Source organism: Lissotriton vulgaris, chromosome 7, assembly GCF_964263255.1.
Source record: "Lissotriton vulgaris chromosome 7, aLisVul1.2, whole genome shotgun sequence".
NCBI classification, from domain to species: Eukaryota; Metazoa; Chordata; class Amphibia; order Caudata; family Salamandridae; genus Lissotriton; species Lissotriton vulgaris.
Window position 1 is genome coordinate 206,465,838 of NC_141695.1, and position 24,307 is coordinate 206,490,144.

A 24,307-nucleotide genomic window follows, 5' to 3' on the forward strand; every position below is an offset into this window, starting at 1 on the left:
CCATTAATCAGCCCCTAATTCATTATTGTCAGTTGGGGCAGGGCAGGTGTTGTAACTAATTTTGCAACAATGAAAGCACTTAGCAAGTGCAAAAGATCACTAATCAGGGCGCACTAAGGAAGCAGGTGCCAGCTAAAAAAATATTCTGTGACACATTAATCAGCCCCAAATTAATTCAGGTCACTTGAGGCAGAGAAGGTGTGCTTTGCTTTGCCGAAAATAATGTACACTGGACAACCAGAGGGTGTGGTGATGAAACAGAGGGTGGCATGGGTGGGCCAGAGGGTGGCATGAGTAGTCAGAGAGTGGCAGTGGTGACAGAGAGTGGCAGTGATGAAGAAGAGTGTCCCAAACAGGCTGGACACGTAGAAACAACAAGTTCGCAAAACTTGCGACCCGACAGGTAAGTTCGCAAATTGCGAAATTGTAAAAACCCTCGCGAACTGGCAGAAACACGGGCGAACACAAAAAAAAAAAAATCCGCAAATTCGCGGGAATTCGCGGATTTTGCGGATTGCGAATCCGCAAATCCGCAAAATTTGCGAAGGCGAGATCCGCAAAATTCGCCCATGCTTACCATCTACACCATCCTCGACATACCAGAGAAACCGGATCACCAACACAAACAAGAACGAACCGTACTGCGAGATCTAATTTCAGATAATGCCTTGATGGAACCATGTCGTCTTCTACAACCAGTGACAGTTATTATACTTTTTCTTAAGTTCTGCATAAAGTCAATACTCTGAGTGATTATGTTTTAACAAGTCCCAACATCAACTAATCAATCAATCAGGAGAATTGTAAGCACACTAATCACCCGTGAGCATCTCAAGGCACTGGAGGCAGAGGGTAGCATCTCAGTTCAGTGGAAGAGCCCAGTCTTGAGTGTCCTCTTGAACATGTTAAGGGTGGGGGCGCGTCCGATGTCGATTGGGAGCTCGTATCAGATCTTTGCTGCTGCGGATGTGCGGGGTTTTTGCGAAGGTCGGAGTTTTCTTTTTAGGTAGGTGGAAGGAGATTCTTTTGTTGATGTATTGGGTACAGTGTTGTGGAGGCATTTGTAGGCGTGGCTGAGTATCTTAAAATTGACTCTCTTCTCGACGGGGAGCCAGTGGAGGTTTCGTAGGTGATGGGTGATGTGTTTGTGTTGGGCGATGCTGAGTACGAATCTGGCTGCGGTGTTCTGTACGATCTCGAGATTGCTGAAATGAGACTTTGATCCCGGCCTAGAGGGTATTGCTGTAGTCTGGTCCGCTGGTTATGAGTACATGGGTGACGGCTTTCCTTGATTCGGTGGGATCCATTTGGAGGTCTGTTTGAGGATGCGAAGGGTGTTGAAACAGCTGGAGACAACTTTGTTGACCTGTCGGGTCATGGAGAGGGAGGAGTCGAGAATGATGCTGAGGTTTTGGGCATGGTTGGTGGGGGTGGGCAAACTGCCAAGGGCAGTGGGACACTAGGTGTTGTCCCATGCAGAGAGAGGGCACCACAACGAGGACCTCTGTCTTCTGTGAGTGGAGCTTCAGGCAGCTGTTGCTCATCTAGGATGCAATATTCTTCATTCCTTCCTGGAAGTTGAGTCTGGTGGTGGTGAGGTCCCTGGTGAGGGAGAGGATGAGCTGAGTTTCGTTGGCAGAGGATACTACGCAGAGTCTGTGCTGCCTGGCGATGGTAGCGAGGGGGGCCATGTAGATATTGAAGAGCGGGGGGTTGAGCGATGATCCTTGGGGTAATCTGCAGTTGATTTCTGTTGGTTCAGATAGGAAGGGAAGTTGTGTGATTCTTTGGGTTCTTCCGGTGAGCAATGAGTGGATCCAGTAGAGGGCTATACCTTGTATGCCAGCGTCATGGAGTCTGGCGACGAGTGAGCAGTGGGAGACGGTGTTGAATGCTGATGAGAGGTTGAGTAGGATCAGGGCCGCGATGTGCTATGGTCGAATAGGGTTCGGATGTCATCTGTGGCAGCGAGTAGAGCGGTCTTGGTGCTGTGGTTGCTGCAGAATCCCGATTGGGAGGGATCTAGGATGGAGTTTTCTTCAATGAATTTGGTTAGTTGTGCGTGGACAGTCTTCTCTATGACTTTGGCCGCAAATAGGGGTAGTTGGGGCGGAACTTCTTGAGGTCCGTGGGGTCAGCTGAGGGCTTCGGCGCGTTTCCAGTCATTGGGAAAGATTCCTGTCTTGAAGATGACGTTGATGGTGCGTTGTAGTTCTGGAGCAATGGTGGTGATGGCTCTGTGGAAGATGTGTGGGGGGCAGGGGTCCGTGAGGGTCCCTGCGTGGATGCCTTTCATGGTTGAAGTAGTGTCTTCAGTCATGACTGGGGTCCAGGAGAAGATGGTGGACTGCCTGGATTTGCTGGATGGGTAGTGGATTCAGAGTCAAGTGTCTGGTCGTTGAAATCATCGTAGAGGCTCTTAATTTTCAGATGGAAGTAGGATCTAAGCTTGTTGCAGAGGTCCTGGGAAGGGGTGATCTCTTTGGTTGTGCTGGCAGGCTTGTTGAATTCCTGGATGATGCTGAAGAGTTCCTTCGAGTTGCTGTTGTTGGCAAGGATCTTGTTCTGCATATAGGTCCGTTTGGTGGATTTGATGCGATGGCGGTAATCTGTCATGGCATTCTTGTAGGTGGTGTGGTCTTCAGGTGTTTTGCTGTTTTCTCCAGTTTTTCTCAAGGCGTCTACAGGTGCATCTGGACACTTGGAGGTCGGCGGTGAACCAGGTTGCTTTACTGGGGCACTTTCTGTCGGGGTTGAGTAGGGCAGGGAGTTTGTCTACGCAGTTGGAGATCCATCTGTTGAGTTCTTTGGCTGCGATGTTGGTGTTGGGCGAGGTGGTGGGGCGTCGTTGTTGAGGGTGGAATTGAGCTGCTCTTCATTGAATTTGCTCTAGTTCCTTCATGGAGGGCATGGGCCCTAACAATAAAGTCCATCTACAAAGACATGTAGGACATTCCTCCTTGACAATGTGCAAGGAAGGCATCTTAAAGTGGGGCTCTAATGAAAAATGTGGTACAGGCAAAAGGAAGAGGCATAGCAATAACTACTGGAATCGCAAGCATAGGAACTGACTTCTGCATACTCTGAAAGTCCCACACCAACACTACTACTATGCCTATTTCAAGTAAAAATGGTATTGAATGAAAGACAAATGGCCGTGGCGGATTGTTTCACTTTTGTCGATGCCATTACGAATGCAGAGAAAATATGGACAGGCTATAAGCTGCTCAACTTTGCCAAATAAAGGTCAGTAGAACTATAAAAATGATAAGAGACAAGACAAGGCGCTTACTTACTAGCCCAGTAAATGTGTTGGCTGAAATCTAATCTTTCTATGAACTCCTATATATTACAGATGGACACCTAGATGACACTGCAGAAACTGAGTTTTTTACCCTTCCTAGATGTCCCCACATTGTTAATAGACCAAATGAAATGCCTGGAAGAACGGATTACTGATGAGAAGATTGTTGATGCTATTTATAACAGATTATAAATTCACTAAACAGTAGACAGTTCAGCTACTGTCTTCCATGTTTCAGGAGGCAATGGAGAAGGGTTACCTGAGGGACGAATTTACCAGAGCCACAATATCTCTGATTTCCAAACCGTGAAGATGCTCTGGATTGTTCTAATTATAGGCCCATTTAGCACATTAACACTGATATTAAGATCATGGAAAAGGGCCTGAAAATTGTCTGCTCAGGTAGGGTTAATACCAGGTCGCTCGTCTACTAATCCTCTCCATACTCTTCTGCATGTTCTATGGCAAGAGTGAGATGACCATTATAAGTAGGCTCTTCTCTTGCTAGATGCGGAAAAGGTCTTTGACAGAGTGGAATGGGGACATAAATTCAGAACTCTGGAAAGCATGGTCATAGGTCCCAATTTCCTCACTTTGGAAAAAAACATGTCCCGCACTCGCAATGTGTCACTTACTTGCGAAGTACATACCTACCTTTACTTTCCATTTTTATGTGGTACAAGGCAAGGCTGCTCCCTTGCCCCTCTGCTATTCATATTAGTTATGTAACCTCTACCCATCACAATACATCAGGCGGACAGTATCAAGGGGGTACGGACATCATCAGGGGAACTCAAGAAGTTTTACTACACCGATTAATTTTTGCTCATTTTGGCTTGCCCTCCAGAATCAGTACCTGCTCTTAAAGTATTAATCGATCTTTTCTCGGTCTATAAAATACATTTGACAAAATGTGAAGCCATGTCCCTCACCACCTCCATAACACGAGCTTCAATAGGCTCCCTATCCTTTTGCTGGAAAACTGAAAACGTGAACTACCTTGGCATTATCCTGAATAGTGACCTACAGGGAGTGGACCATGACAACATCCTCCCTATGATGGACAAAATGAAAATGGATTTCCAGAAATGGACATCTTTTACCCTTTCAAGAAAGGTACAGGTTATTAAAAGGAATATAGATCTCTGCTTTAATTATATTTTTGGGATGCTCCCACAATTCTGATTTGTCACATATTGCTGAAAGAGATACAAAAGTTGACTTTGTCAAAACTTTTATGCAGGCATATGGTCAGTCAGAAATAATTGGGGATATAAATTAGATTACTATCTGGCCCTGAACATACAATTACTATAAAATGCATAAACAAAAGCAATCGAAGAGTTAATCTCCAGAGTAGGGTCAGTACCATGGCAGTGGCTATTGTGCAGTAGTATCTATGGAGCAACTGGGCTGCATCAACAATTGTGAATTTGCCCCTTTCAGTGCATTAAGAATCTTAATATAAAATCTTAGCTCTGATGAATGCCATGGGTGGTCTTGTTAGTTCCAGTTTAGCTGAAATAAAGACATCCCTATCCATTAATCTGAAGCATCAGTCTGAACAAAAACATAATTTTCTATAGTGAGATTGTTTAATCAATGAGGCTGATCAAAAAGCCTGTATCAAACACTCTAAGATCAGGATAACTTTTCTGAGAGGTTTCCTTGAGATTCAATTAAGGGTGCCAAAAGGCTCACATATATTTGACAACCCTTCTGAATGATCATGTTTGACCTAGATAAGCAATCACAGGAGCCTGCAAAGCATAACCAAACATACGTCTATCTAATACCTTAGATGTGCACTAATAAGCACACAAATAATGACAGGGTGTCTCCCACATCCACACTACTGATTAAGTACATTAGTAACTAGTATTAAAGCTCTGACCCAAGGGATGTATCGCGTGAAATGATATCTCACACTAGAACAAGACAAATAGACGTATGTCATGGCATCATCTCTTCTTATTAAATATTGCCCAGGATTATTACAGTTACATCTGATCTTGCAAAATAAATAGTTTTCCTCAGTACCAGAGCTTCATTTTCGATGGACCAAAAAAAACATATATGATGTACATCTTTCCTTCAAAGGTGTGTAGGTTTGTGGTCCCCAAGGTGCTCATACAAAAAGCCGGGTCTTCAGCTTCTTGCAGAACTCAGGAAGTGAGGAGGAGGCTCTGATGTGCTGAGGGAGGTCATTCCCTGTCTTGGATGCCATGTTGGAGAATAAGTGACCTCCAGTTTTGCTTTTGCGAATGCAGCAAATGTGTACAAGTGAGAGTGAGGCAGAGCATAAGTGTCTGGTGGGTTGGTATGTATGTTGCTTTCAGATATTCTGGTTTTATGTTGTGTAAGGCTTTGTATATGTGCGTCAGAAGTTTGAATTGGCTGCCCTAATTAATGGTGAACCAGTGAAGCTTCATGAGGTGCGTTGTGATGTGGATGTGGCGTGGGAGGTTGAGTATGAGCCTTGCAGTGGTATTATGGATAGTCTGGAGTCTATGTAGGTATATTGGGGAGATTCCGGTGTAGAGTGTTGCCGTAGTCTAGCCTACTAGTAAAGAGTGCTTGTGTGACGTCTGTCTGGTGTTCTGAGGCAACAATTTGAAGATTTGTTTCAGCATGCGTTGACTTGAGCCATCATGTTGAGCTTGTCATCTAGGATGATTCCCAGATTTCTTGTGTGGTACATGGGTGTGGGTGTTGGTCCTAGCTCTGTCGGCCAGTAGATGGGGTCCCATGGGAGGTCTTGTTGCTGAAGACCAGTTTTCCACCTTGTCGGAGTAGAGCTGAAGGCAGTTGGTTCGCTTCCAGTCTGCTACTTTGGTCATGCACGTGGTGCTGGGTGTCATCGTTTTGTCAGTCAGTGAGAGGATGAGTTGTATGTCATTGACGTAGAGATGACAGTGATGTCTTAAGATTGGATGAGGTTGGCGAGCGGTGTCATGTATACGTTGAAAAGGGTGGAAATGAAGAATGATCCTGTGGGACTCAGCATATCAATTTCTTGGTCTCTGATGTGAAGGGTTGCTGCCTGACCCTTTGGGATCTCCCCAAGAGGAAGAAAAAGATCCATTTGAGAGTGTATCCGTGTATGCCAATGTCGTGGGGGTCTTCTGATGAGGATGGTATAGGAGGTCAAGTAGGATGAGGCCTGCTTTCTTTATCTCACACCAGAATGATTTGAATGCCACAATGAGTGCTATTTTGGTGCTGTGTTTCTTTCTGAGTCCTGATTGAGTGTTTTCTAGAAGGTGGTTGTGAGTTACTTGTTGAATCATTTTGGTTGGATAGGGAAGCATGGAAATGGGTCAGAAGTTGCTTAGTTGATTCAGGTCAGCTGTCGGCTTCTTGAGGCAAGCATTAATTTCTACAAGTTTCCATTCATCCAGGAAAGTAGTGGACATGATGGAGGTGTTGATGATGTGGGTCAGGGTGGTACTGATAGGTAATTGTCCCACATGGTCCATTGGAGCCCCTGAGTGATTGGTCTACAAGATTTCCGTTTTGTTGTGTCTGGAGAGGATTGTCCTTTCAGTCAGCTGGCCATCATGGTTGATGGTGGGTAGGTTAGCAATGAGGACTCTGGGGTTGTGCTGGTGTGCAAAGTTGCTGTAGATATTTGTGATTTTGCTGTGGAAGAAGTTGAATAGGTTGTCACTGAGTTGCTGGGAGGCAGCAATACTGGTGACAGGGGCTGAGGGTGAGGTGAAATCCGTAATGATCAAGAAGATCTCCTTGCAGTTTTTGGAGCTCCTTTCGATGAGGTCCACTGGTGCTTTTTTCTTGGTGTCTCTTATATACCAGTGATAGCTTCTGAGTACAGCCTTGTAGGTAGTTCTGTCTGTGGTGTCATGGCTGGCTCTTCATTTCTTTTCTAGCTGTTAACAGTGTTGTTTTGTGTCTCAGAGGTCTTCTGTGTTAAGCTGGCCTGCTTTTATGATCTACTATGCTTGTTGGGTTTGATGAGTGCAAGGGAGTCCACGTAGTTCTTGATCCAGATGTTGAAGTAGTTGAGGTCCTTGTCAAAGTTGTCTGTGGGGCTCGTTTCATCTTTTCATCTGTGCTGAGAGCACTCATTAAGTCGGATCCTGTGATCTTGCCCCAGCTGCGGCTTGGAAAGCTGAACCTGGTAGGGGTTTTGACTTGAGGTGTGTTGATTCTGAAGTGGATGATGGAAAGTTTGCTCCATATGAGCGTTGTGGTGGAGTTGTATTTAATGCTGTCACTTGTGCTGAAGTTGGGGTTTGGTGTATGTCCTGCAGTGTGTGTTGGTTCTGCGAGGATCTAGGTGAGTCTGATGTTGCTCAAGCTTTCCAGAAGTCCTGTGGATAGAGGTTGTTTCAGTTATCCAGGTGAAAGATGAGGTCACAGAGAAGAATGTAGGCTCTGGTGTCTATGGTAAGCGGAGTGATTAAGTTGGTGATCAGGGGGGTCTGTGTGGTCGGTAGGCGAGGGGTCCATTCAGGCTTGCAGCTTAAAGTGCAGGTGTTCCATGAATGGGGTGACATTCTCTGTGGATGTTGAGAATTTGATGGATTCCTTGTAGATGATAGCGAGTCCTCTTCCTGGCTTGTGCAGATGGTCCTGTCAAGCTATCTTGTGGCACACTGGGATTGCCGTGGTGATGGCAGGAGCCTCTGGCAAGTCCTATGGTTGTGTGCTTGCTGAGTGTTCATGTGTTGAGAAGTATGCATGCGATTGGGTGTTTATGTGCAGGTTTGGTGTGGCATGGGGCGTAGGCATTGTTGGTGATTGTGTGGCTTGTGTGTGTTGGGTGGGGGTGTTGAGGGCATTGTTGGTATTTTGGTAGAGGGTGGGGGGTGTGATTGCGAGAGAACTGGCAGTGAGTGCAAGTGAAAGCTCCTACAGTGGAGTGAGGTGCTGAATGGAAGCAGCTGGGGGAACAGTGTCCGTGGTCTAGTGACCCGAGGAATGCTGCAGAGTATTGCTGGGCAGTGATCTGACATGGGTTCCTGGAGCTGGGTGAGATCCAGTTGCGAATGAGTGCAGACGGGATTGCCTAAGGAGCTCCAGCGGCTCGTACGGTGTGCATCCATGTTGCAGCTGCCATTAAGTAGGTCCGGGGGGGAGTTCATGGTGTTGTGATGTCATTTCCTGTGCAGATGGGTGATGGAAAATGAAGTCCTCTTGCTTGGCTACTTCTTTTAAAGACTGTTTTTGGTGGGAAAACCAGTAATATCACTTTCTATCCTAATGGAGAATGGGAAATTCAGTGATGTCACTACCTGTGTAGGTGGCTCGTGAGAGATCTAGTGATGTCACTCCTGTACTGATGGGTGATGGTCCACACTCAAAGTAGTTGCCTACAGTGCCAGCGAGCACTATAGTAATATGTGGGTTAGCCAATGTTTCTCTTAGATTGATGAGGGCTCTGCGGCTTCCCAAACAATACATTTTTGCAAAAAATCATGAAAAAACAAGAATTGCCAAAAGTCTGGAAACCAATGCCAGACCTATTGGCTTTATCAATGCTGGTTTATGATTCAGCAACACTATTGATCAGTGGAACTCAACAAGTAAAACAAGAACATGCTGGAAAGCTCATGCGCACACAACCAAAGTGCAATTAGAAAAAATAGAAGATCACAGTTAACAAAGCATAATATTCACACTTACAGCATATCTGCACTCATGTTTTGGATCAATATCTTTTAAGCAAGCACAAGACTGTGATCTCAAGATCAGCATTCCTATCTAAACATTGAAAATAGCATTCATTGCACAAAATGGGGAGACTTTATCAAAATCAGTAGTTTTGTGTTCAGATCCTTTGGAAATCCGTAGTCCATGCACAATTTTATGACGTCCGACACTTTTCAGATACTTTGCAATTGTGTTGTACTATAAGTAATAAAGTGGTCTTTGTACTTTAGTTTGTGTTTGGCACCAAACAATCGAAAGCAAGAGTCTACAGGTGCTCTGGCTATGCACAAGCAGGGTCGCTGTCTCCATCCCACATAGCTGTCAAATGCTGCACATAAAGTCCAAGAGCTGCTAACTTTTGAGAAGTCTTAAAAGTAAGAACTAAGTATCATATTTGTTGAAGTCACAGGAAATGAAGACTCACAAACTTTACCATCAAGTACAACATGGTAAGAGCCTTATTAATGAGGCCTTCACGCCACTATTCCATCCCTTTTGTGTTACTCTGCAGCAGCGTAATTTTTTTTCCATATTTACAAAGTGATGCATCCAGACAGATGCATTGCTTTATAAACCCCTGCGCTACATTATACCTGCCTCAGGTATAATGTATGCAGTGTGAGCGTTCGGGCAGAAAAGTTTTTTAGACGTGTTGCGGGGAAATCTATGAGATTTCACTGCTACACTTCTACGACCTCACTCCGTCAAATCCTTACACCTGCTTGAAGCAGGCATAAAGGGTGACATAGGCCTTTTCACACGGGGATTACGCCATGTGAAATGACACATTGCTGGAGGTACGTCTTTTTCAAGATACACTCCAGCGCTGCACCATTTTTGTGCAGACAGATACGTCAGGATTCCTGACGTATCTGTCAATCCTTGCGACATGGTGCGCTATACAGTAAAAACAGCACATCCATGGTGTTGCAAGGAGGGAGCACTGAAAAGTGTTAAATTGCTGTTTTACTACAGAGATGCAGCACTTTTCCTAAATGAGGCCCTAAGTTTCCAAAGAAATGATGAAAAAATTAAAAATAACTTTAAAAGGATTAACATAACCTTAATGGTCTACCAAGGACAAAGCACAGCTCACCAATGTTTTCAAAGCGGCTCCCTGTGTTACCTGGACAGGTCTCTAGGAGAACTTCACCATGGGTAGCATTGTTCCCCGTTGCCTCCATCGCTCACAGAAACTGTTCTTCATACCAAAATCACTGAATAGAACTTTTAAAGTTCACGCTCTAGCTCTCCTCTTCAAGTGAGAGGCTGTTATGAGTGAGAAGTCTACCAAAACCTCAAACGTGGGAGTCTCACTCGCAATGAGTGAGACATGAGGGTTCTGCTGAGGGATGTATGTCAGTTCAACGCAGTTGTTTTCAACGCGGTACTTTACATCGCAGATTTTACAACGCAAGTCGTTACAATGACTTGCGTTGGAGGGTGCGGATTTCGGAATCTTATAATTTTATATTCCAACACCAGTCCCCGTAACAGTAGGGAAGGTGTTGGAATATAAAATTACAAGATTCCTTATCCCACAGCGCCATCCAGCGCAAGTCGTAGTAACGACTTGCGTTGTAAAAGACGTGTCGTAACTGCACTGCGGGGTAACATCCGCGTTGTAAAGGATGTTCCCCTCTGCTAAGTGTTCATGTGTTGAGAATTATGCATGGCTCCAAGTATGCATGTCTCCAACAGTGAATCACTCAACTAGCCACCTCTCATCTATTGTCTCATCTCTCCCAGTGTAATGGTGACACTGAAGTCCACAAGATATTCTCCCAGCCCTATCCCAAATCACACAGCCGCCTGCCACTAGGGGTACAGATACCAGCTTAAGTCTTTTTCTCCAGTTTGCAGGGCAGTCAAGCATGGGAGACGATGTGCCGTGGTGTGGGCCGAGCTGCAGACTTTAGAACGGGGTAACCAAGTTCTAATCCTGGCGTCTGCTTGATATTGTGTGATTCTGAGCAAGTCACTTCATCTCCCTGTGCCTTAAAAAAATGTAACTAGTACTTATGTAAAGCGCTCCAACGTCCCAATTGTTGAACTGCAAAATTAAAATATATTTCACATACAAAAGCACCGCAGGCCCTCAACCTTCCCACATACTGGGTCACCGGGCAACAGCAAGCATTTCAGTCCATGGAAAATTAGCAAAAAGGAGACTCCCACAGAACAGTTAGAGACAGGTATTGAGGCCTAGATAAGCACATTTCTTCTGTTTCCTTATTTAATACTCAAGAGTCTTACTTTAATTTGAAAAAGAAACAATGTGAATATGTTATCAGGAAGATGTTCCCTGTCCACGGAAGTCTGCAAACTTCTAAAATGCTTCTAAAGAGCATGAATGAAGGTGGAATGTGACTGACTCTCCAGGATGGGAAACAACCTTTACTACGCTGTCAAAACATCGCAATACATTCACAACGCAGCTTTTACAACGCAAGTCGTTACCACGACTTGCACTGGAGGGCGCATTAGACTAAGGAATAGTGTGATTTACTATTCCAACACCTTCCCTACTGTACATAGGCTGGAGTTGGAATAGTAAATCATACTATTCCTAAGTCCAGCACCCTACAGCGGAAGTCGTGGTTGTGATGTACCGCGATCATTTTTATCGCGTGGTAACGTCATACATCCATTACTCAGTTCACCATTTTTCGATGCCAGATGATGCCCTGTAATTGTGGAAAACCTCTTACCTGTGGAAGGAGAGGGTGGAGGGACTACAGTCCCAGTGAGACACAAGGCGCTTGCTGATGCCCTTGTCCTAAAGAAACAAATGCTAAAATGACCAATTCTTAAGAAAAATATATTTTAAGTACAAAGACAATATGCTAATACTTTTCTTTGTTATAAACCTAATTCAAACTAGCATTGGTACTTGTTTGCCCTGTGAAACATTTGGTTGATGGCCAATCCCACTTCCCAGTTTGTAGTTCCAGTTAGTTTTGGCGCATGATGACACTATCATCAGCCAATAAAAATCATTTTTGTAATGCTTCTGTCTCTGGACTAAAGATCTCTTACAGGAGACCCAATCAGCTTTTTTCCCTCGGTATAGCATGGAATTCACGCTGCTGCTAGTCTCTTAGAATCATTGTTGAAGGGGGTAACACTGGTGGGTTGAGAATGCTGAACCTGAATGCAGCATTCAACACTGTATCCCATGGGCTTCTGCTTGAACGGCTTTGGCCTTACGGTGTCGGTGACTTAGCTCTGAGATGGCTGGCTTCCTTTCTTCAGAATGTCACCTTTCAAGTAGTCCAACAGATGTTCTCATTTATGGTCTTTTTGCTGCAGCAGGGGGTGCCGCAGGGATCAGCACTGAGCCAGGTGCTATTTAATCTCAACACATGCACCCCCCTCCCCGATGAGGTCATTGAGTGTTATGGCTTCAAAACTGTGTCATGTGCCGATGACACACAGCTCATTGCCTTGATGCAGGAGGAAGGAGCTTTTGCGGCCTGTTTCAGATCTTACCTGGCTGGATTAGCAGAATGGATGGATCATAGTTGTCTCAAGCTGAATGCTGGAGAAAACTGAGGTTCAGGTTCTGGAGAAACTGTAATCTATCAGTTCCTCTGCTTGGTGGCCAGATGCTTTAGGACGGGTACCAATTTCAAAGCAGAAAGTTAAGCTCCTCAGTATCTGGTTTGACACTGATTTTACATTCAATAGTCAGGTAACCTGTCTTGCCAGGATTTGTTTTGGCATTTTAAAAATGCTGCATAAGATTTTGGGTCTCTTCCCAAAAATCACCGGGAAAACCATAGTCCAGGTTCTGATCACTTCCACATTGGACTACCACAATGTGCTATAATTTGGTGCCTTCAATGGTCGATTAAGGATGCCTCAAAGGGTGCAGCACCCTGCAGCACGTTTGCTATTGAACATCCCTAGATCCTGTCCAATTTGTCCAGCTCTTGCTAAACTTCACTGGCTCCCGATGAGAGAGTGTCTTTCAACTTTCAATGCCTTTTGCTTTTGTCCCAAATTCTTGGATGATAAAGGCCCCCGCTATCTACACTAACTGGTCAAGCCTTATCGACTTAGCAAATGTCTTAGATCTGCAGAAGCTGCGCTCGCAGTGGTCAGAGGGTGGAAAGAGCACGCTTGGGAGGTTGCTACTTTAGCTTCCTGGCCTGAAAACTGTGGAATGCCCTTGATTTGAGAAATTATTGTTCAGAACTAGTCTTCTGAAAGAAACTCAAGACATGGCTATTCAGAGAAGCCTAAGTTAGGTCTTCTTCATGTGAATTGGGTGCTTGTGGTGTATGAATCCTAGAGTGGGGACACTCCGAATGGAGTAACCAGGTGCGCTATAAATTCTTTATTATTATTTTTATTATTATTTATTAAGAACTTTCATAAACCTTCCAAAACCCATATATCCACAGTGGTTTGATCCTGGTAAAGATGTGTTTATCTTTTCAAGTGGGAATACGCTACAGGAGACTCCCTAAGGTTATACATACTGTTGAATATATCAAGGACTAGGCCCAGTCAGTACTTCTACAGAGATACAGGTTGCAAGATGTGGCCAAAAACTATGTCATGCGTTCATCACTTGCAAGGCACATCCATAAATTCTGGGTACTAGGGCCATGCATTCTGTTCAAGGGGCCATTGATGTGCCCTGCAACAGCTTCTGGTGGGCACAGAATGTGTTTAGCTGGCACTGAGGTAGGGGCACAGGGCCTGGCAGAAAGAAATTCTTTTCTCCAAGTACCAACTGAGCATAGCTGAAGAATGTGCAGAGTGATATCTCGGGTGGGGCTTTGAGTTCGAGTCCTACTCAGAGTGTTGGGGAGTGCTGTGAGCAGGGCATCATTAAAGAACACACCTTAGATCATGGCTGAGGGACTTGTTGATCAAGTGCTAAATACAGAAGACTTGTTGTGGCTCAGTGCCATTGCCCGTGTCCAGTGACCTCGAAGGGATGTCCCCTGCAGGTATTGTTGGTAAGATGAATGATAAAAGTCAACGGATGTGCCCTGCAGAAAAAAAGTAGTAGACTATTGAGCACATGTATGTTGGGAGCTTGTCATGACTGAAGGCCGCCAATTGTGTCCAGAAACTTACGAGCAGGGGTGTAGGTTGTGCTCTGTTCATTATAAGGCCTAGTAGGTACATATTCATAAGGAACGATTGTAGATAGACATTGTTAATCATGCACACCACGCAGGTTACCCTAATCAGTGTTCAGTGCAAAAAATATGTAGCTTAGACATCCAAGCAATAACATGTTCATGCTGTGTGTGAAGTCCTCTCAAATAACCCTTGCCCTTATTGACAAAATATTTGGGTGTCCTGATATAACCCCCCACCCATCATATGGGGCTCAAACAGAGCTTGAGAGAGAGAGATCCTCCATCAAGAAGATGGCCAAATGTATTTGTTTGTGTTTTGTGCAGATACCCCAGGTCAGCCAAAGGTGGTCTACCCTCAAACAATGACTGAAGGGGTCCCAGAAAAAGTCACCTGCTCTGTGCAGCACACCTGCCCTGCTCACCCACCTAGCCTGGCATGGGACAAGATTAAGGGCAATGTCAACGTTTACCATGAAGACCTCTCGGACGGAATATGGAGGACTGTGTTGGTGTTGAATTACACCCCCATCGCAGAGCATCATATGGAGGACTTTGTGTGTTCAGCTACTTATCCCAGTGGCAAATCAGCGTCTAGATCCATTACATTGTCCATTCGATGTAAGTCTTTTAGCTTTAAATATTGGAGATGAATGTGAATATTACAGAGAAGTTGAAATAATATTGTGTAAAAATGTATAATCATCTGGATTAGAAGTGTGAGAGCTGCCCAGCCAATCAGGGAGCTTAAGTTGTAACCACTGGTATGGATGCACTTTGGAAGCATTCAGCGGCTGCGAGTTTATTTTCTCGCTAGTGTCCTGGTTTTCTGTTCTGACCTTGCATTTGTTTTTTTTAAACCTCATTTTCCTCAGCCCATGAGTTAAGAGAACGGTGGATCTTGTTATTGTAATTCCAACTGCATTTGTATAGGGCTTTGTGTTCCACAGCCAGAAGCTAAGAGGCATCACAGTTCAGAGTGAGGTCTTATTCTGCCTGGCATCACACAGCTTAACAGTATGATGAAGGGGAGACAAGGCAGAGGTCGAGTGCATGCAGGTAACAAGAGACGGTCACTTTGAGTTAAGCTTTAGGTCACATGTTGAGGTTTGAGAACTACTGACTAGTCAATGCTGGTCCTACATGGATATAGTTATTAAAACAGCTAGGTGTACAAACCATTGGGTTTGCGATTACCTAATAGCAATATTCGCTATTAGTTAAGAGCAAACAGTGATGCACTAAACTATGTTGTACACTTTTTAGGAGTTCCAGTGGGTCATAAATAGATCTACCTCATTAATATTCATGAGGTAGGCTGCAATTTGCGACTCAATGGGAATCGCTAGAATCACAGGGATGGTGGCCTTCTGGGGTCTGCAAACCACCATGTCTTGTGTTGCTTTCAAATAAAACTATGTTTTTTTGTAATGCAGTCCGTTTTTCTCAACGGAAAACGGTATACATTTCAAAAATAAAAAGAGTAGGCAGTGGTCCGTAGGACCACTGCCCACTCCTAAAAATGTTTTTGTATACATTCACAAAGGAAACGGGGTCCCTTGGGCCCCCCTTCCTGGTTGCGAATGGGTTACCTCTTACTTGAAGTATGCAGAAAAATGAGAAAGTGTTGCAACAGTATTTCGGTGGCTAAACATTCACACATACCACTGCACGTCTCAATTAGGAAGGGATGCCCTTAACACACTGATTCCAAATACCGAATGACTTACCCATTTTGTTATTCGGTAATAGGTTGGCAAATCACAAATTAGGGTTCTGTTCTTCTAAAAATGCTTTTTTGCAGTTGCAAACAGCCTGATTCTGACAATCAAAACAACCTAAAAAAAGCTACAGACATCTGGCCTTTGCTCTGTTATTGGCCAGAGAGGAGAGAGAGGACAGAGATAGTCTGCATTACTGTCAACCCATATGGAAATTAGACTGAGAAAAAGGGGATAACATGCTTTAGAGCACCCAGAGCTGAAGATGGTATGGTAGGAACATGGGACCTACAGGGTTGCACTATACCAAGGTCATCTAAGGTGCCAGTGGTTCCTGGGCATATCTATTTATTCATTGGATGCCTGTGTTTAAAATGCATTTATATAGTGCTTACTAACCCTGACGAAGCGTTGAAGTGCTTTATTGCGAGTAGCACTCTACCCGGGAGACCAAAGTTATTTGTCAGTTATTTAGTTATTGAGCTTAGTTTTGCATGCTCAATCCATGCATTCACTCCATCTTTGCATGCTGGAATTAATAGATAGTTATGGTTACAAAAAGAGCTAAGACAGATAGGCATGAGATTTAGGGTCAGATGTACATAAGTGTCAGTTTGTGATTACCTAATATCTTTTATTCGCTTGAAGCGCTCCACCTGACCGTTTCCCGAGGGATGATAGATGGGCGTATGTTAAACTTCTATCCCATTCCTGGATGTAAAAGCCTCCCACTTTGCCGAAGTGTACTGCGGCCCATTGTCGCACGTGATGATTTTTGGGATTCCTTCCCTGACAAAATGGCACGTAAGAAATTCACCACTGCGTCCGTATCCACATTCTCCTTCACTTCCAACTCCGGCCATTTGGAATATTTGTCGATGAGGACAAGAGCATATTTCTGTATTCCTGCCTTGTTGAGGATGGGGCCCATAATGTCTACTGATACCATTTCCCCTGGTCCATCGGGCACCGGGAATTTTCCCAAGGGTGGTCTCAACATGCTCTGGGACTTGTCTGCTTTGGCGCATGATTCACATTTCCGTACATGTCGTTCCACCTGAGCATCGATGGCTGGCCACCAGTACGCTTGCCTGGTGAGGGCCTTGGTCTTCGTGATGCCCTGATGTCCCTCGTGTAGCAAGGTCATCAAGTGATCAATTATGCCCTGCGGTGGAATCACCTTGTCACCTCTCAGGAGGAATGTCGGATTTTCAGCCAGTGACAGTTCATCTCTTACTTCCCAATACCTCCTTAGCTCTTCCTTGAGGTGTCTCTTTTCAGGCCACCCATGGACCACGTACCCTTTGATGGCTACCAAGTCGTCGTCTGCTCTGTACGCTTCTTCCCATTCTTGAGCGCTGATCACTTTCTCCATATCCTGGATGGCGGCCACTACATATCCTTCCCATCTTTGGTTCTCTTGGTTGTCCGCCCTTTCCATGGCCGCTGCCCTGCTGAGAAAGTCAGCTACCTTATTTTGCGGCCCAGGAATGTGCTCCACTTCATATACAAAGTCCAAAAGGCGTAGTGTCATTTTGGCGATTCTTGGCGTTGCGTGAGCATGGCCACTGGAAGTCAGCACCTTGACTAAGGGCTTGTGGTCTGTTCTCACCAGGAATTTAGCTCCCCACAAATACTGTCTAAATCTCTCCATCGCCCATACCACCGCAAGCATCTCTTTTTCAATGACGCTAAATTTTTCTTTGTTGGGCGCAAGAGACCTTGAGGCGAAGCTGACCGTCGATGTTTCACCCTTCTCGGACCGCTGCATTAGTACAGCTCCCAGGCCACGGTCGCTGGCATCTGTTGTAAGAATGGATTCCGCGCTCGGGTCAAACCCCTTAAGAGGTATGGTCTCACTGATCTCCCGTTTGAGGGCATCAAATTCATCCTGTTCTTCCTGGTTCCACTGGAACCTGTTCTTCTCTTTTAGTAGTTGGCGTAAGAGATGCGTTTTGGTGGCAAAGTGGGGAATGAATTTGCTGTAATACTCGCCCATTCCCAGGAATAACCGAACATCCTCTTTCTTGCCTGGAGTGGGAGCCTCCAGAATGGCTTTCATGTTGGCCTTTTTCGGCTCAATTCCCTTCTCACTCACTTCGTGGCCCAGATACGTGACGGATTGCACTCCAAATCTGCATTTTGACCATTCAGCAGTTAGACCGTTTTCCTGCAACGTACGTAGTACTGTGTGTAGTTTCTCGTTGTGGACCTGTTTGGCCCTCCCCATGACTAGGATGTCGTCTTGGAAGAACTGTACATCCTCCACGTCCTTCAGTATTCTGTGCATCATCTTCTGAAAGACCACGGCCGCTGATGCTAGGCCAAACGGCATTCTCACAAATTCGTAGCAGCCGAAGGGTGTGATGAACGAAGTGAGGTGGCTGCAGGATGGATGTAGCTTCACTTGGTGGTAGGCTGACGACAAGTCCACCGTGGAGAACCATTTGATGCCTTTGGTTTTTGCCAGCATCTCATTTATGCGAGGCAGGGGAAATTTGTCGATCACAATGTTTTTGTTCAGCTCCCTGAGATCGACACAGAGCCGTACCTTTCCATTGGGCTTCTGAGCTACCACCAGAGGTGAAAGCCACTCCGCACTCTCGATGGCCCTAATCACTCCTTGCCTTTCTAATCTGTCAAGTTCCATTTGCACCGCTTCTCTGCATTGGAACGGGATGTTCCTTACTTTGTGAATGACAGGTTTCGCTCCCTCCTTCAGTTTGATGAGGTGCTTGTACTTGGTTAGTTCTCCAATTTGTCCGCTGAATACTTTGGGGTATGCCCTATGCCACGCTTCCACATCGTCCTTCATTTCCATGTCCATTAGCAGGATTTTTTCTGTGCCTCCTGGGTTGAGTTGTATCCCCAACGCCCCTTGGTCCTTCCAGCTGAGCACTGATGGGCCTTTTTCAGCGACGTACAACTTGCAACTTGCATGAAGGCCTCTGAAATCGAACAGTAGGGGACAGTATCCCAACATAGGAATCCTCTGTCCTGTGTATGTAACAGGTCTTAAGTCCATTGGATGTAACTTCTCCTCTATCTTGGATACAAATTTTTCCTCCCACACTCTTCTCTGTATGATAGAGATGGGTGCTCCGCTGTCCGCAATCATCTCAATGGGCATCCCTCCTATATGCACAATCCTAGATCTTTTGTTGTCCTTGGTGGCATTTCCCGCCAGTTTCAGCACCTCTGCAGTCAGGTATTCCAGAACAGCCGCCAAGTAAACAGGAGCACCAGAGCCCACCCGCTCTGCATAGTTCCCCTTCTTCAGCAGTCGATGGATGCGACCAACCGGAAACTGTAGGCCTGCTCTGGAGGACCGTGTCTTGTGCTCACTTCCCTTTGGCTTGCCCACTTTCTTGCCACGGCCAGACATGATGCTCTTAAACCGCGTACGCTCAGCGCTTTCACTCACCCCACAACCGCCTGCAACAACCTTTCGCTCACACAGATGATCTCCTATATGCATGTTCAGCTTGGGATTATCTGACTTTGATCCCTCCATTTCCAGTACCTGGACGTCAATGTAGAGGACCTCTTCTAGGTCTTCATCTTCTTCTTGGTCCTCTGCGGTTTCTTGATGTTCTTGGTCCACATATCTGACCACCGCTCCTTTGGGCTTCCGGCGGCATACCTTTTCATAGTGCCCGAACACACTGCAATATGAGCATTTCGCCCTGAACGCTGGGCACACTTTGTCATTCCCAAGATGTGAAGTACTACCACCCCTGTAACAGCTCGGCCGTCCACCCTTATTGGTCCTCTGGACCATTTGGTTGGTCTGGGAGGTCCGTCTGCCGTCTTGGTACCTTTGTTGGTCTCTCTGCTTCGGTCGTTCACCTCTCACCGGCGTCATTATCTTGCATACTGTTTGCGTTCCTCCTGCTTACTTCCTGGCGGCTTGCGCACATCGTTTGGACAATTCCGCTTTCTTCACTAACGCCCAGATTTCTTTTAGGGGGGCATTCCCGTTTACCCACAATTTCTCCTGGACGTGGGTGCTGGATGTATGCATGATGATCTGGTCTCTTATTAGGTCATCGTGTAACGTGCCGAATTTGCATGTAAGGGCTAACTTCAGTAACCACGTACTCATCCACCGTTTCTCCGCTCTTCTGCTTCCGTTGGAAGAAGTTGTATCTGTCTATCGTGACGCATACAACTGGCCTGTAATGCGCGTCGAGGTCCGCGATGGCGTGGCTGAATACGTCTGTGTCCGCTGCGTCCCGCACGCCTTTTACGATGGTGTCATATACGCGGATCCCCTCCGGGCCCAGGTTATGTAGCAATATCTTCTTCTTTCTCTTGCTTGAGAACGGCGCCTCACCTTCCTCTTCTAATGCTTCTAGGTAGTTGAGGAAGTACCGTTTCCAGTCTTCACACTGCATCTCTGGTTCCGCGCTCTTTGCTAGGAATGGCACCAATTGGGTATGGGAGGAGGACTGGGCCGCCATCTTGTTTGCACCTCCCGGGTTTACTGGAACAGGGACAGCCCGACTAGGTGGGCTTCCCGGCGTTGGTTGCTCAGCCATGTCCCCTCCATCAGGATCACTGTCTCTGTCTTCCCCTGTATTTACTACAGTGGAGCTAGGCAGGGCTTGTTGGACGTCCCTTCTGGCTGGGTTTGCCGAATCTGACACTCCCTCGCCTTTTTGCCGCGCCGCCAGCGTAGTGGGTGCTGCCCTAGCCCAGTGGGTTGAGTGATACTCCTAGAGCTGCGCTGTACCTCTAGCCAATGCTCCCCTTGCAGCTCAGCTTCTGATCGGCGACCTCCATGCCTCCTTCTTAATTTTCTGGTCCTGTAGGCGTATTTACAGGCACTCCACATTCTTATGATGTGCTTGTGTGTGGTTTCGCCCCTGCTCTGGAGCTCGTCGGGTCCTCTGCCACGCTCCGGGCTGCCGGCGGGTCCGTTGTCTTGCCGGTGGTACCCCTCAGTCTGGCCTCATGGTGCGCTGGGTGGTGGGTGCTATTGCTTATGCCTCGTCGCCATTATAGCATCTAGAAATACACACTGAGGCTTGCTTGGGGTTTTGAATTTAGCCTTTATTTCCCGGAGCGCCGGGAACTGCTTCTGCCTACTATTTGCGGTCGGCGCCAATGAATCCAAGATGGCCGCCTTCCACTTCCCGTCCCGGCACATCCTGTTCCGGGGACGGAACACTAGACCGCTACCACAGGTTTCCTGATTCTACTCGGAGCAGTCGAGATGGTAGGAGTGGGAAATAGCACTGCGGCTGCATGCAGTTTGTCTCCTCCGGTCCGCAGACACGTACTGTTTTTTTTTTTTAGATAACTGGAACTTGAATGGCACCACAGACATTTTCCACACTCAGTGACTGGTCTGTGAAATGCGTGTGTGTATGGATATTTTCTTTAAATTATTTGAGTACATAAACTGGGCTTAGTCTAATTAATTAAGCAGGTTTGGAGTACTAGTGTTTTGCCCAGTTTTTTTTTTACAGAATATGTAGTGGTACATAACTCGCAGTGACGTATTTTGTGCATCAAGTACATAAGTACTGTGTTTGAAAACTACAACTTTCATGCACACATAGAGGGGCATAAAGTTTATTTCCCTTCTCCTTGTGTGCTTAATGCCCGCACGTGATGTTTTTATTTTTTTTCAATTTAATATATGGTTATTCACGATACTGTGATTTCAACGCTCACGTTTTAATACAGACCATATGGTAGATTTAGAAAGTAAACTGCGATCTTTATGAGCAATGTGAAACATGACGTTTTCTCTGATGTCATCTTTACCGAATTGTTCAATGCTTCTCAGGTTTTAAATGCTGCAAGTAAAAGTACTGTATGCTTCAGTCTGTTCGTCGTAGATACAAAAAGGAACATTTTAAAACTATAGTTGTGTATATCAAGAGTGTTTTTGGGAAATCGAGGCATTACATTATTGGCTATTTAATTGGGACTTAAATGTATTTAGCCATGTCATTTCATTTATAGTGCTAAAATCCCCCTCTGCTGGTTGGAAGTCAGGCAAATGTGCTGTGTATATTAAAGTCCTGCTTTTATTCTAGACAACTAGTATGGGGTCATAATGGCTGCTTTTGCTGCACTTATTTACAATTTAGGATTTATAACAGCGATTGCTGTATTTAAAGTACTCTTTTAGAATTATTCGATACCAATATCGTGTATGCAGTGGGATTTGTAAACCAATGATGTAGGCTCTCACTTTCCGTCTGCACCTCATAAAGAGAGCTAGTTTGAATTGGTGCACTGCAAACTTTTTGTTACCTCATAAAAATAAGAATAGTATGCGTGGCAAGACAATTCGAAGACTCTATCTTTTCTATTTAGCAGGCTGAGTAGATGTTTTGATGGGAGAGCATGTGTAGATTGCTTGAGGCTACCTGGTTTAGTGTGTGGAAAGATAGATGTAAATGTAAATGTACATGTATTTATATAGCGCAAATCGCCCACATCGCAGGCATCTATGCGCTTGCTTAGGGAACCCGTCCTGGTATTCCCCTGTGAGATAGCCCCGGCAGGGTATTCACAAGGTGAAAGCCAGGCATCCCGCCGCGAGGGGCCGTTGTGGAGATTAAGCAAGCTATAAGGATGGATAGAGAGATACATGGATGGATGGGAGATCGCCTGGGGATGGCTGGTGATTCCCCAGTGTTGAAAGGATACATAGATGGATGGGAGGGCAGAAGAGTAAAGGAGAGTGTGTCCAGTAGAATGAGTGGATGTATACAAGGTTGAATGGGTGTATACTCCATATGATGGACAAATGAATGGATGATTTTCTAGTAAGTGGATACCTAGATGGTTGGGTCGGTAACTGAGTGAATAAGGAGGAGAGTGTCTTGAAGGAAGGATAAACTGATTAATCCAGAGGAAGATGGAAACATGTTTGGAATAAATTGGGGGTTAATTGGGTGAATGATGCATTGACTGAACAACCTTAGGTTGGACAGACTCTCTCACTATGTCAATTTCATCTCAGCTTTTACGCATCACCACTTTGAAATGTCACCAGCCACCACTGTCGTCACTAGTGTCTCAGTTCCTTGAAAACTCCAGGAGTTCTTGGATAAATTATTATTCAAGCAGGGGGAGGTGCCTGACTGCTGAAGGCTGGTTTTTCCAAGAAATCGTTGTGGATTCTCGGACTTTAGTGCAAGTAGCCATGCTGTATTTGGGCTGCACGGGCTAAGACTAAATAAGGTAATGATTCCTTATGCCAATATAAGGATTGGGTGAATTATACCTATATATGGGCATGAATCGGGATAATTTCACTGGGATCCTAGATTTCCACATAACACTGTCACAAACGTCTACATGCTGCCACAGCACTGTGTTTCCTCCTCTACTGCACTTGAGAGATGGTCTCCCTCCAGCCAGGCCCTTCCCAACTGATGATGTGCCCATTTCAGCAATTTTCCAGAAATATGTGCCAAATTATGCATTGTCATTATGTTCTCAAGTGGCATGCAGAATCCCGAAAAATCTCACCATACAGCCAACGGGATTCAAGTGGCTGGATCTCACTGCTCCTGGGGCCTGAGAGTGGTGCTCGTGTTGATACTGCCGTGTGCTACTGATAACAATGCCTATTAATAGTAAATAAAAAAATCAAACGAAAAAACTGTCATTCAATTCTCGTGCACGTGCAAATATTAGGCACAGATTCAGCATGCATTTAAAAACAAATCAATGGCACAATAAAAACATAATTATCTACTTCTAGACACTTCGTCACCATGGGCAAAATCCCAGATTTTATCAAATATTCAATGAGTGGATTACGGCCACTAAATAATAACTTTTTTTTAGCCTGAATGGCACTGAACTGGATGACGGGGTTATCACTAGTAGCATTCTGTAGTATAGCTTCCAGTGTAATATTTTGAGTGTTGAAATATGCTTCAGAATCTGAGTATTCTAAACTTTATTCTTGGGGGTCATTTCTTTTCTACAGTAGGTGCTCATCTCCTTTGTTCTTTCTCAGTTCCACAGTAACTTTATTTATGTGTCTTCTCATGGTGTCCACACTGCGCCCTTATTCTTGAAACTCTTGATGCGGTGATTCTCGAGGCCAGGGCTCTCTGCCATGGTGCTTCTTTTTTTGGCCGAGGCTCGGGACTCCGAGAAGCTGCTACTGCTACTGTGTGCCTCGCCCGCCAGGAGGTCCCCGAGCCCTACCCTCCCACAACCCTCAGCTTCGGCAGAGCACTGGCCATGACGTCAGTAACTAAGACAGCAAGACACCGGTCATACATGTTGTGTGTGGGATATTCAGCAATAAAAGTGGGTGCCTGATAATATACTAAGCGCGGAGCCCATGTTAAAGTTAAATTGCGGCGGTGGGACGCAGATAAGGGTCTTTAAGCTGCAGGTCCCATTGTTGACTGTGTGCGCCTTTGTACAATAAGAGGAGGGCACCATGTTAAAGATAAAGCATGGTGTAGCGCCTAATGGAGACAAAATGTTTTATATACACGACGGACCGTCGTGTCAGATGC

At 45.4% G+C, this 24,307-nt stretch overlaps 1 protein-coding gene across 2 annotated transcripts in view; it reads left to right on the forward strand.

Moving 5' to 3' along the window:
* LOC147701203 (B-cell receptor CD22-like) overlaps positions 1 to 24,307 on the forward strand; it is a 143,322-nt gene that overhangs the window by 70,039 nt on the left and 48,976 nt on the right. For both annotated transcript variants that reach the window (XM_086929957.1, XM_086929958.1), the window contains exon 4: positions 14,407 to 14,700. In XM_086929957.1, coding sequence (XP_086786083.1) covers positions 14,407 to 14,700 — 294 coding nt within the window. The remainder of the gene's footprint in view (positions 1 to 14,406; positions 14,701 to 24,307) is intronic.